Here is a 13,297-nt window from a genome sequence, read left to right as displayed (position 1 = left end):
ATCACACTCACCTGTTGTTAATTAGCTTCACTTGTGTCACCTGGTGTTCCCTGTGTATATATACCCCTCTCCCTCACTCTGTCGGGGTTGGATCATTGTGATTGTGATTGTGTTAGATCTTCGTGTTCGTGAGTTTCCTACTCTGTGTTTCCTCGTGTTCCGTGTTCCCGTGTTTTCCTCGTGTTCCTCGAGAATTCCATGCATGTTAGTTCTTCGTGTTTTGTTAATTTGGACTTTGTTAATAAAACTTCCTGCACCAGAAAGAGTCTCTCCAGTACTGCATTTGGGTCCTGCCTGCTCCCTGCGATGCTCGCACATGACACAGGAACTTAAATGTAAGTCAGTTTAAGTAGTTTGAAGCTGCTTTTGTGCTGCTGCACAGGAGAAGCATCAAACACACATCTCTACCTGCTATAAAAACTAAAAATATATTCAAAAGAAAATTAAAATATTAAAAAATCTGCCAACAATGCTTTCTGTGTATAGAATCTATGTAAAAGGTATTGGATAAAACCTGTCCTCCACTGAGACTGGTTCTACAACATGCCATTCCACAGGTGAACCACCCTATACTCTCACTTCAGTTAGAAGTCACAGGAAAACAATTTCATTTGGAAACAATGAACATGACAAAAAATACTGATGATAATTGAACTCTGGTGGATTTTAATCTGAGGGAATATTTATTGTATTGTAACTCACTTACAATTCACCCATACTTTATATTGGTAAAATACTTATATTGGTATAAATAAAGACAAACTGTAGTCAAATGCATACAGTGCATCAAGCAGCTATACAATGAACGAGTTCTTTATTTAGATAGAAAAAAGGAACTTCCTAAAAGTTGCAGGAAATATGCAGGGACATATTACCTTTTAGGTGATATGTGTTTTAGAAGGATGTATGTACATCTGACCATTATATTTACTGTGTACCAATAAACTACAGTCCTCAAGAACGTTGTTTCACCAGGAGCAAAATACTTTGGGGTATTTTACTGCTGGTGAAACAATGCATTCAAATTCCTGTGTTCATTTTAATTAAATAAAACTTGTAGTTAGTTTTATGTAGCTATAAGTCTCCAAACTACATCATTAGAATAAAAATTCAACAAAGAAATACCATTTTTAACTGTAAATTGAATCTTTTTTCCTATGTTTTGCAACCCTTCAAAGATTTGTCCAATGTTTATCTATAACTACAGTTTACAAATTGGGAGATATTGTGTGAAACTGTGTACAACATCAAAGGTGATTTGCTTTTAGGTATTTTATAAATATCTGCAGATAAATACCGGTTTAATACAAGCATCACGTCTTTAATGCAATATTAAGGAATACAAAAAGTGCAACAGGCCTAATTTACAAATAAAAACCAAGCTCTGTTTTTTTCTTCAGTATGGGAGCATGGGAGCACAGTGTGTGTGTGTGTGTGTGCGTATGCGTGTAAGAAAGAGGAAAGAGAGAGGAAAAGGGAGAGAGACGCTGATAAAAAGCTGTAAAAAAGAGGAGTGGGAGGTGCGAACTTTTATTTCTTTTTTCCAATCAATGCTTACAGAAAGGTTGGTACAATTTTTTAAAGAAAAATATTAAATTAAATGTAATTTGGCTACTAGATACTTGGTCATTTATTTGATAATTTACTTGATTATATTTATCAATATGTTTTTAAGCAGTGTTTAGATAAGTGATACCTGCAACACACTCCATAAAGGTGTCTTTTCCCCATTACAGTCCAACCTTGTAAAACTGCTGTAGTTTTTAATACGTGTATTTTTTTACATTTTTGTATGCTAGACATGAGATGCGCAACGGAACTTTTTTTTGCGTTTTATTGTAGATATTTCTAGCAGTCCTGTTCTGTTTCTTTTCTTTCGCTGATAGGCCACTTGGTTATGAATAAAATATATTAAATTAAAACACAAAATATAATAATGATCATAATAATAATAATAATAATGTCCATCTTCATTGCATTCATTATTTTTAAATTACCCACAATTTTAACTGGTTAGGACAACAGAAGAGCCGGGTGTAAGTGGCTGCCTTTCCCTTCCAGCAGGTCACTCTTCTCCATCAGTGAGGACGGCGCGCAGAGCTGTGCCGACGCGGACTGCAGCCCAGTCAAGCCTAGCACGGCACCCAAGGACGGGGTTGGTTTGATGGGCACTGGGACAGCGGGCAAGGTTTGCCCGTTGGCATTGTGGTACAGGCCTTTTGTTGACACACCAAAGGGCGCGTTTTCGGGTGAAGATGGCATGGACACCCCACACATGGACTCTGACAGCATCCCGACGTGCGGCCACATGGAGTTGACCATGCTGCTGAGCTGCGGCGGCTGCCGCGGCCGTGACCCGGGGAAGGGGGGCGGGCGGCCCCCGGCGCCGGCCGGGCCGGCCGAGTGGTCATGGTGGCCGTGCGCTGCACCCAGCTTGCTTCCCGGGTGGTGGTGATGGTGAAAGTAGTGCATCACCGGGGAGCTTTTGCAGGCCATGTGCTCAGCTCGGTGCACCTTAAAGCGCTTACGTCTCCTCAGAAAGCTGCCGTTCTCAAACATGTTACCACAGTCCGGGTGCAAAGCCCAAAAGCTGCCTTTTCCTGGCTGGTCAGGCCGCCGAGGGATCTTGATGAAGCAGTCGTTGAAGGAGAGATTGTGTCGGAGGGAGTTCTGCCACCTCTGAGTGTTCTCACGGTAATAAGGGAAGCGGTCCATGATGAACTTGTAAATATCACTCAGGGGGAGCATCTTTTCGGCTGAGTTCTGAATAGCCATCGCAGTCAGAGAAATGTAGGAGTATGGAGGCTTCTGGTCGTTGTAAGAGTTCTTCCCAGGACGGGGCATGACGATTGGTCTCTTTAATTTGGCTTTTTAGTTTGAATTTTTTTAAAAGTTTAAATTGCAGTGTTTTTTAACTCATATCAGTCCCCTTTTGATGGATCACTCCAAAATGTATCAGCCATCAAATTAAAATAAGTTAAATACAGGTGTAGGGTAGGGTGATATCCCGCCTTGTATGGACTAATGCAGTGTAACCTGAAGGGCCGCTGGAGTCAGCTGAGATCCTAGAAAATCTTCTTGATCCAAATCAGGCGGATTTTTGTCTTTTTTTGTCCCAACAAAGCTCATGAAGTCGTGCGTAAAAGTCGGTCTTCGTGCGTAAAAGTTGACGGGTCTCGTGTTTCACCAGATTCTGTGAAGATGTGAGGGGTCAACGTGCTCCTCTCCTCTGGTGTGATGCTCCCACTCGTGGAGCGCTGTTTTTGTAAGACCCCGGCAGGTCGTCGGCTGTGATGTCTATTATGCAGTCAGGAGGAGCATGGATGCACAGTGTGCGTGTGTGTATGTGTGTGCGTGCGTGTATGTGTGTAAGAAAGAGGAAAGAGAGGAAGAGGGAGAGAGACGCTGATAAAAAGCTGTAAAAAAAGAGCAGTGGGAGGTGCAAACTTTTATTTCTTTTTTCCAATCAATGCTTACAGAAAGGTTGGTACATTTTTTAAAAGAAAAATATTAAATTAAATGTAATTTGGCTACTAGATACCTGGTCATTTATTTGATCATTTACTTGATTATATTTGTCAATATATGTTTTTAAGCAGTGTTTAGATAAGTGATACCTGCAACACACTCCATAAAGGTGTCTTTTTCCCATTACAGTCCAACCTTGTAAAACTGCTGTGGTTTTTAATACGTGTATTTTTTCCATTGTTGTATGCTAGACATGAGATGCGCAACGGAACTTTTTTTGCGTTGTCGACTTTCGCTTTTTATTGTAGATATTCTAGCAGCCTTTGACACTTTTAGTTTATACTCAGTAAGTTCATTCTATTTGCCTAATATGAAGTAATTAAGATAATAAATACATGCAATCCACTCCAAAAATGTTGGGACAGGGGAGACAAATTTGACGTTACGCACAGAGATGTCATTTTAATGTGTATGAGCTTTAGGAGAAAATTAGATGCCACATCAAAAAGTAGTTAATTACTTTTCGACTGGTAAAATGCCACAAATCCGCTGTCTTGGTCCAAAGATTGGCGTTTAAATGTAGTATGTGTTTCAGAGGATATTCCCCAAACCCTTTTGAATGAGGTAAACGTGTCAGAGAATGTGGGCCATTGGAGCGTTTAGACACGTTTCAAGGCTGAATAAAAATAGGAACAAAGTGAATAAACAGTTTAAATGTAGTCTCTTAATTTGCTTACTTTGCTGGACTGCACTTTCAGACATTGCAAATGTAACCAGGTTGAAATTATATCTTTACTTTTACGTTTGAAATTTCACCAAATCCTGATGAATATTGTTTTCTAAGAAAATCACTTTTTAGAGCCACTTCACTCGATAAAGAGAGAACATTCAAGTCTAATGAAAAGGGTGTATGTGTGTGTAAAATAAAACGTTTTGTTTTAATGCATAGGAATTAGTGATGGGAAGACCAACTATTTTTATTGATTCGAATCTTTGACTCTTGAACAGTAAAATGAACGAGTCGTGAACGAATCTTGAACTAATCATTCCATTCGTTTTACAGCAGGTGGCGCTTTAGTCCTATTGTGGGCGTTGTAAAGAAGGCTGCGGTTCCCCGACACTAAATACTGAAGGCACCATGGTTTGCTTCCGCAAAACGCAAACTTTCACACTTACAACATTGAGACAGAGAAGACTGAGCAAGATTCTGGAAGCACCAAACATCTCATTTACACATGAAGGCATCAATATGGCGGATCACATAGGGACAGGGGAGCCACACACGTGTGCAGACAGAGTGGTGAAAGAAGAGAAGGTGAGAACAGACTTACAGGCCACACCGATTGCAGGAGCGAGAGACTTATTTACTGATGGATGCTGTTTCAGACATGAGACAGATGGTCTCAGGGCAGCGTATGCAGTAGTGGAAGAAAAGGATGGACTATTGGTAACACAGAAAGCAGAGAGACTAGGGGGACAGCAATCAGCACAAAGAGCAGAAGTGGTGGCAGTAATTGAGGCCCTCAAGATAGGGAAAGGACAGGAAGTGAACATTTACACAGACTCAGCATATGCAGTAGGAGCAGTGCATGTTGAATTAGGGCAATGGATGAGAGTTGGATTTCTGACGGCAGGTAACAAACCCATTAGACATGAGACTGAGATGAAAGAACTAGCAGAAGCATTACTACTACCAAAGAGAGTAGCAGTCATAAAATGTAAAGGACATGACACAGGGACAGACAAAGTGACAAAGGGAAACAACGCAGCCGACCAAGCAGCGAAACAGACGGCAGGGTACCTAGACAGAATGATACTCATGTGTTCAGAGACCGAAATGCAACCTACAATGACTATGGACGGACTGATCCAGTTACAAAACAAAGCGTCTCCACAAGAGAAAACTCTGTGGAAAGCAAGGGGAGCCACTGAGACGGACGGACTTTGGAGAGGACCTGATGGTAGGCCTATCCTACCCCCAGGACTAAGACAAACAGCAATGGAAGAGGCACATGGGGTAGGACATGTAGGGGTAGCACAAATGCTAAGAAATCTTGACCATTGGTGGCACCCTTTTCTCAAAGACATGGCTCAGTACCTGACTAAGACATGTGAACAATGTACCAAATTTAACACCAGACCTACCATCAGACCAGAACCAGGAAGGTATCCATTGGAAACAAAACCAGGAAAAGAGATCATCATTGACTACACAGACATGGTAGATTCGGTTCGAGGGTACAGGTACGTTTTGATGTGTGTAGATGCGTACACAGGGTGGCCAGAAGCCTGGCCTACGAAGAAAGAGGATGGTAAGTCGGTAATAAAATTCCTGGTAAACCACTATATACCAAGGTATGGATTCCCAGAAAAAGTAAGATCAGACAACGGGACTCATTTTAAGAACAATGACCTCCAACAGGTGGAGGCGATGTTGGGACTAAAACACTCTTTTGGTACAGTCTATCATCCTCAGTCACAGGGCAAAGTTGAAAGAATGAATCAAACGGTAAAAAACAAATTGGCTAAAATCTGTGCACAGACCAAAATGAATTGGCTAGACGCCCTACCGTTAGCCTTAATGTCAATAAGAAGTTCAGTCAACCACTCCACAGGGTTCACACCACATGAGTTACAAACAGGGAGAGCGTTTCCCGGCCCACACTCCAAACTCCCTCTCACCCAAAATGATGATCAAGATCTAACTTCTAAAGCTTATTTCCACGAACTGCAGGGTTTGGTGTCTACATTTTCAAAACAGGTGAAGGACCAGCAGACCGCAGGAAAAGGCACAACACCTCCAGAGGCAGAGTGGGTTCTGCTCCGAGTCATCAAAAGAAAGTGGTCGGAACCACGCTGGACAGGTCCATTCCAGGTAACTGAAAGAACAACCCACGCAGTACGCCTGAAAGGAAAAGGAGACACTTGGTTTCATTGGAGCCAGTGTGCAGCAGCTGAGGAACCACAACGCTCCCTGATCGACATTCAGAGAAACCTCCAAGAACAGAACACCGAGTCGGCTGACTCGGAGACAGATCCTACCGACAAAGGGGCAGAATAATCCCCTGGTAGTGATCCAAGACTCCAGGGAAGTCCACTCCTGGAGTCCGAAGAGAAGAACTCCATCCGGGAGGAGGTGAAATAGCGCTCCTCTCCTACATGTAGCGTGCCAAGCTACCACCTCAAGAAAGAAGACATCTCCCAGATGAACCTTATCAAATTAACATTGTGTATTGCATGCTGGTTTATTTTTCTTGTCATTTTTGCATGGGCCTTGTGTAAACTAGCTATCACAGGGACAACGCGCTTTTAAAGAGTACAAGAACGCAAAACCATGTTCATGTACCGTTTAAATACGAGGCCTTATTCATATTTTCACTAGTAATCATTGAGGGAGTAATTCTATGGTTCTACTGCGATCTCCCCACTCAGAGTTGTAATATATAACATAGCCACGGAACCCGAGGAGCTCGAACACTATCAGCTCGAAAATCTAGAAGCATACTTCTATGGTAATGTTGAACTCTGAAGAGAGTTCAAAAGGGGGAATTGTGGATAAAATATATTCATGTGTTCATAGTTTATAGAAGTATGCAACATATATAATCATGTTTTAAAAAGATCATAAGAGATGTGCTAAAACATATAACCAGCTTGAACATAAAATGCTGCTTAAAGCTAGAACTGAAAACATGCAGATGTAGAGAAGGAGCTGCGAGGTTGAGATAAAACCAAGGTTTGTTGTGAAAAGAGGAGTACTTGGTGTGATGGGAAACAGAAACTTTTAGAATACAATTTGACAATGGCTGGATTCATAGTTAGAACACAAGGTCCCAACAACAGCACCTGGGCGCGATAAGAACAGGATGAGAAACTAACGGTGTAGATGCAGTTGCCAAAAAGAATGTATGTCTGTGTGTAGAACAAATGAAGTCTGTATCGCTTGAGATGTACCACCTGGATGTGTGTGTCAATAAAACAAGCCTGAGTTGGTGGAGAGAGCAGGATTCAGCAGTCAACCCCCTGACTCTCCGCTGGACCCTCCCTGTGCACAGGCGAACTCGAGCAACGACTTTTGTCTTTTCTTTATACTTTGTGAAAGTTCTTGATCAACGAATCCGGGGTGGTAAAACCTTACCACAACAACAGTGAAAGATTAGTTCACGGCGAAAGATTAGTTCACAGTGAAAGATTAGTTCGTAGTGAAAGATTAGTTCACAACCATAGATTAGTTTGCAGAGAGTAATTCGTTCGTAGTGAAAGATTAGTTTACAGTGAAAGATTAGTTCGCAGAGAGTGGTTTGTTCGCAGAGTGTGATTTGTGAGTGATTTGTGAGTTCAATATGAACAAATATTTCATATGATTCGGGAGTCACGAATCTTTCATATGACTCGGGAGTCACGAGTCATATGAAAGATTCGTTCATTTTGAACGAATCACTCGCGAACGACACATCATTAGTTCACAGCGAAAGATTAGTTCACGGCGAAAGATTAGTTCACAGCGAAAGATTAGTTCACGGCGAAAGATTAGTTCACAGCGAAAGATTAGTTCACGGCGAAAGATTAGTTCACAGCGAAAGATTAGTTCACGGCGAAAGATTAGTTCACAGCGAAAGATTAGTTCACAGAGAGTGATTAGTTCGTAGTGAAAGATTAGTTCACAGCCATAGATTAGTTTGCAGAGAGTAATTCGTTCGTAGTGAAAGATTAGTTTACAGTGAAAGATTAGTTCGCAGAGAGTGATTCGTTTGCAATGAAAGATTAGTTCACAGAGAGTGATTAGTTCGTAGTGAAAGATTAGTTCACAGCCATAGATTAGTTTGCAGAGAGTAATTCTTTCATAGTGAAAGATTAGTTCACAGTGAAAGATTAGTTCGCAGAGAGTGATTTGTTCGCAGTGAGTGATTAGTTCGCAGAGTGTGATTTGTGAGTGATTCGCCTTATAACCCGGTGCGCCTTGTGTATTAATTCTGGTTGCGATTATTTTAGAAAGCCAAACCACACAGCGCATCACACATGATAACACACAACTGAAGCACACTGGGAGCCAACAATGACATTTAACTCTGTTATCACAATTAGAATATGCTCAACAACAATTGTTAGTGTATGGTTGTGTAACCCATATCTGTGCAACGTCGCCTCGTGCCTCCCAATAACTGGAGACTCGAGACTTGTGTTTTTGAATTTTCGATGCATGGTGCGATGCAGAAGGACGACTCAGACGCATGGCTGACGATTTTTTCCGTGGTCAAGACCTCTTTTTATTTCTCCTTTTTTATCGATGCAGGAAAAACACACACTCTCTCTGCAAAACAACATCCTCACAACAACAATAAGGTGACCACCAAGAACAAAAATAGTGACAACCGCCTGACTCCACAAATCTCCGTCCCTATTGATCTGCAACTCCATGCACGCCCATCTCACCGGTATTGTCAAAACCCTAGTGAAGCAAACTAATTCAAGGCTTGCCATCATTCCGGGTGAATTAACCACAGAATTTCAACCTCTAAATATTGGTGTTAACAGGGCGTTCAAAGTTAAATTGCGAGCTGTGTGGGAGCATTGGATGACAGAAGGCACATTCACCAAGACAGGGTGGCAACGCCATTATCTGCCAATGGATCATGGATGCCTGGGCTAAAGTATCAGTCTCAAATGTCGTCCGACTTTTCACGAAGGCCGGAATCATCACTGAACAACTAATCAACAGAAACGAGACTGACTCAGATAATGACGAGAGAGATTCGGGCATCCTTGATTGACAGTTTTGTTTAATGTGCCTTATATATGAAAATAGACTCGTTCATTGATACTGCGCCTTATGGTCCGAAAAACATACGGTATATGTAATACTTGTATAACCTTTAATATAAAAAACATGAGTATACATTTGTCTGTTCATTGCTGCTAATTTATCACATTCATCACACTCCACCAGCTTTGCGCTCCTACTCATGCAATGATTTGACAAATTAAATAAAAACAGTTCATGGTTACAGTTTCCTCTCAATATTCTCATATAGTTCTCCAAACCCCACCTATGGAAATGTTGGTACACTTCTTCAAACCTACAATGTTATGTTATGTACGCTAAATTTATTTACATGAACTTTTGATAATGTCATTTGACAATCAAAAAGATTGTTACAAACAGGGAAAAAAGATGCTTCCAGACATGCATAGGTGTTTTAAATGTATTCCCTGTGTTAAAACACAGAGCCACAGCCATTATTAAATGTGGCTGAACAATGCAGCTCATCTGACACTAACACTGACAAGAAGACACTAAAGGTATAGTGCCTGTTCAGATGTCCCCTAATGGCCAAAGTAAACACAAATGAGCGCATAATAAAATTAATATATATATATATATATATGGAGGTAATTAATGGCAACATAAATTGTCTCTTTATTTCATAAAAACCCAATAGACCCACTCAGCCACTGTAAAATATAAAAAATGACTTTCAACATGTTCCAGAAAACTTGGGATGAAGATAAATTAAAGTTAAAAAGTCAGACACAAAATTCAGGAGGCTCTGTCAATGCAATAGAAGGTTAACTGAAAACATATTTGTCTAAGGAACAGTTAACCAAGTCAAGAAATTCAACCTGTTAGATTTAAGTTTTAGGAAGAAAGAAGTATATTTCATGTATAAAGACCCAGTCTTGCTGGGTGATCTGACCTTTAAGAGCTCAGGTGGTATCGCATTAGGAATTGAAGTGATGTGAAGAAAGTAGCAACAAAGATTTCATTAGGAAATCAGTGTTTGAACAATCAGTAGAGTAAACTAAAAATTGCCCCCTGAGACTGCACTGTATACTGTAATATAAAAAGGATGACTGAAACAGAAACTAACCATTTCACTGGACCTAATCTTACCTGTGATGCACAGAAAAGACAGTAGAAATGTTGTCAGAAGAGTTCGTCTTAATTTAGGAACACAGACATTGCATTGGTTTATGTGCCAAATGCAAGAGGATCACTCAGACTACTATCAATTAAAGATACCAAAGCTTGCAGTTTATGATTTGGACTTGCATGAGTACCAATTGTACCAATAATTATACTGAATGGAGGAATGCATACAGTAGCAATCATAAACAATTACAACTATTCAATGGCATATACTTAGAGATGAGAGAACAGTACCAGGCTTCATTCTTCCTACATTACAAAAGTGTGGCTTTGTAGACACAGACAGTGTGTGCTTCACTGACCTGCCTGCAGTCCACATATCTCCCTTTACTATTTGATGTAATGTCACGTGTATCATGAACAGAGGAATACAACACAGACACAAATATCCCACTGAAGAGAATTATTGTGCTGAAATGAAACAACATAACAGTGTAATTGTTTTAGAGTCATGGGGGGAGGTGAAGGTGGAGGGGAGGATAGTTCATGACTCTATCACTGGAACACTTAATATGGATTGATTGAAAATTCAAGTACAATTGAAAATTAAACTAGCACAGGACTGTGGTGCACACACTGTAAGCCATACTAGTTAATGGCAAATTATTTAGAGGCAAAATAGGACGATATTTGTGGTTCTTCCCATAAAAGAGCGAGTTTAGAGGAGCAGAATGGATCAAAGTTGTGGCATGTGTTTTTGTGTGCATGTGGCATCTGTGTGTGTGTGTGCCTGTTGCCTTAAAACCTCACCACGATCACTTGGATATAAATATGCTGAAATTTTCAGGAAGGTACACCAACAGAAGTATGTTTTTTAGTTAGTTCATGGTCCCAGGGAAATTCATTTTTACATCTTATATTGAGGATATACTATAGATCTCACCATCAACCGTACCTAACCTTACCTAAAAGACGACAACTGCAGGACCTACTGGACTACAGCCACCCCTCAAGGTTTTTTTTATTTGAAACCAACACAGTGTGAATTTTTGTTGTTTTCATCTTCTTGGACTTTTTTTGTAAAGAACTGTTTCTGACCTTCTGAAGGTTCCCTTATGATATGTCCTAAAATTAAAAAAAGTATTTTATTTATTTTAACATTAGTGTTATGTTCGAACAACGTAGGAAGCAGGTTGAACCCAAATGCAGTAGGGAGACTCTCTTCAGGTACAGCAGGTGATTTATTTACAGGTGAGCAGTAACAATAATGCACAGGAATGTAGCATCGATTGCAGGCAGGTTCTTTAAACAGCATGGATGAGCAAGAACAATGTCTCTTTGGAATAAAATAGCAAACACAGGCAGGCTCTTCCCCAAACATCATGAACGTGGAATTCTCTTCTTACTTTGAATTACTAGGAACACAGAACATGACCTGAACAGAAACACTCACGATAGCTACAGACTAAACTCAAACAATGATGCCACGAACAGTGAGGGAGGGAGGTATATACACCCAGGGCACCAGGTGACACGAGTGAGACTAATGACTAATACAACAGGTGAGTGTGATGACACCAGTATTACACCACAGCAGGACCAGGGAACAAACAGACCTCACAATTAGTTTACATCCCACTGACACAGTCCACCTAGCCATTAGTGATATTTTTTATTCTCATGTCCTCTGCAATCCACAGAGAAAAATTACTTGCTTTGACTCAGTCCACACCACATATAGGGGAGACTGGGTATGGTTGTGCTTCAGCACCTGTAACTCACTGAATTTTGAGCTAGAGTTCTCAAACTTTTATACAGTGTGCCCACTGTTGTTTACTACAAATGGAAGAATATCTGCAAGAATATCACACACCTCATAGGTTGATGTCAAATACATGACGTTCCTTTGTTATAACCTACCCCACTACCGGGGTAGGATGTAACAAATGCTGGGGTAAGTTGTAACAATTAAAACTTGTGGCCCGTGTAAGGCTGATTGCCTCTGGACTCCTCATTTACAGGCTGGGGTTCCGCTTCATAGCGAATGTGAACCAGTCAGGCCCTGCCATCTGCTTCTCATCCCATGTTTGTGGGTGTTTGATGTTATAAATTACTGCCAGTTGATATGCAAAATTTCTGACCTAAAAGAAAGTGGAATAGAAAACCTGAGTACATAGACACAAAAAGGTTTTCAATTTGTCTGGCACCTACGCTAGTATTCAATTATTCTCTGGTCTCAAGTGACTAACCTGTCATATGCTTACCTCATATGGGGTCAGTCCATAATACAGGTCTGCTACCTGAATCAAATAGTCAGCCAACACTTCTTCTGCACCTCAGAGAAAACGTTGTTGCTGCTTCAGTAACCTACACTGGGAAGATCACTGGACCCCTGGTCTCTCAGCGTCTGCAGTGATTTGCAGTATCTGCTCAGTGTTACATGGCAGATCCCATGTACCTTCGCAACTGATCTGACTGACTTGCCCTTCTTTGTGACCTCATCAGATGCTTTTTTAAAAACATTTGCAGGCACACCTCAGCCAGTCTTTCTCATCCACTGCCTAGGCATTTTGTAAAATTTGTAAGGGGATGATTGTAACACTTTTTAAAGATGTTACAACCAACCCCACCCCTGTTAGCCATTGTTTAGCTAGCTGTATTAGCATAGTGGTTTGAAATTAGCAGGGGAAAAATGCATCACATTTTGCCCGAGAAACTACAATTTAATCCATCCATCCATCCATCCATCCATCTTCAACCGCTTATCCGGGCCCGGGTCGCGGGGGCAACAGTCTGAGCAGGGACACCCAGACTTCCCTCTCCCTCGACACTTCCTCTAGCTCTTCTGGGGGGACCCCAAGGCGTTCCCAGGCCAGCCGAGCGACGTAGTCGCTCCAGCGTGTCCTAGGTCTTCCCCTGGGTCTCTTCCCAGAGGGACGGCACCCGAGCACCTCCCGAGGG

At 41.2% G+C, this 13,297-nt stretch overlaps 2 protein-coding genes across 2 annotated transcripts; one reads left to right on the top strand and one right to left on the bottom strand.

Annotated features, from left to right (window-relative positions):
* Positions 1–1,533: 1,533 nt before the first annotated feature.
* Positions 1,534–2,844, bottom strand: LOC103396988 (forkhead box protein B2-like). Its single transcript, XM_008335236.2, has one exon. The coding sequence runs from the start codon at positions 2,842–2,844 to the stop codon at positions 2,014–2,016; it is 831 nt and encodes a 276-aa protein (XP_008333458.1). The 3' UTR covers positions 1,534–2,013.
* A 1,873-nt stretch (positions 2,845–4,717) lies between these two features.
* On the top strand, positions 4,718–7,137 carry LOC107990208 (uncharacterized). The gene has a single exon (XM_017042690.2). The coding sequence runs from the start codon at positions 4,718–4,720 to the stop codon at positions 6,527–6,529; it is 1,812 nt and encodes a 603-aa protein (XP_016898179.1). The 3' UTR covers positions 6,530–7,137.
* Positions 7,138–13,297: the final 6,160 nt, after the last annotated feature.

The sequence above is a fragment of the Cynoglossus semilaevis genome, chromosome W, assembly GCF_000523025.1.
Source record: "Cynoglossus semilaevis isolate Cse_v1.0 chromosome W, Cse_v1.0, whole genome shotgun sequence".
Lineage (NCBI taxonomy): Eukaryota > Metazoa > Chordata > Actinopteri > Pleuronectiformes > Cynoglossidae > Cynoglossus > Cynoglossus semilaevis.
The sequence above is the reverse complement of the archived record's forward strand: the minus strand, read 5'-3'. Positions and strand labels throughout refer to the sequence as shown.

Bases quoted from the DNA above. Each gene is read 5' to 3' on its own strand.
- LOC107990208 (XM_017042690.2), top strand. From the start codon at position 4,718: ATGGCGGATCACATAGGGACAGGGGAGCCACACACGTGTGCAGACAGA.
- LOC103396988 (XM_008335236.2), bottom strand. From the start codon at position 2,844: ATGCCCCGTCCTGGGAAGAACTCTTACAACGACCAGAAGCCTCCATAC.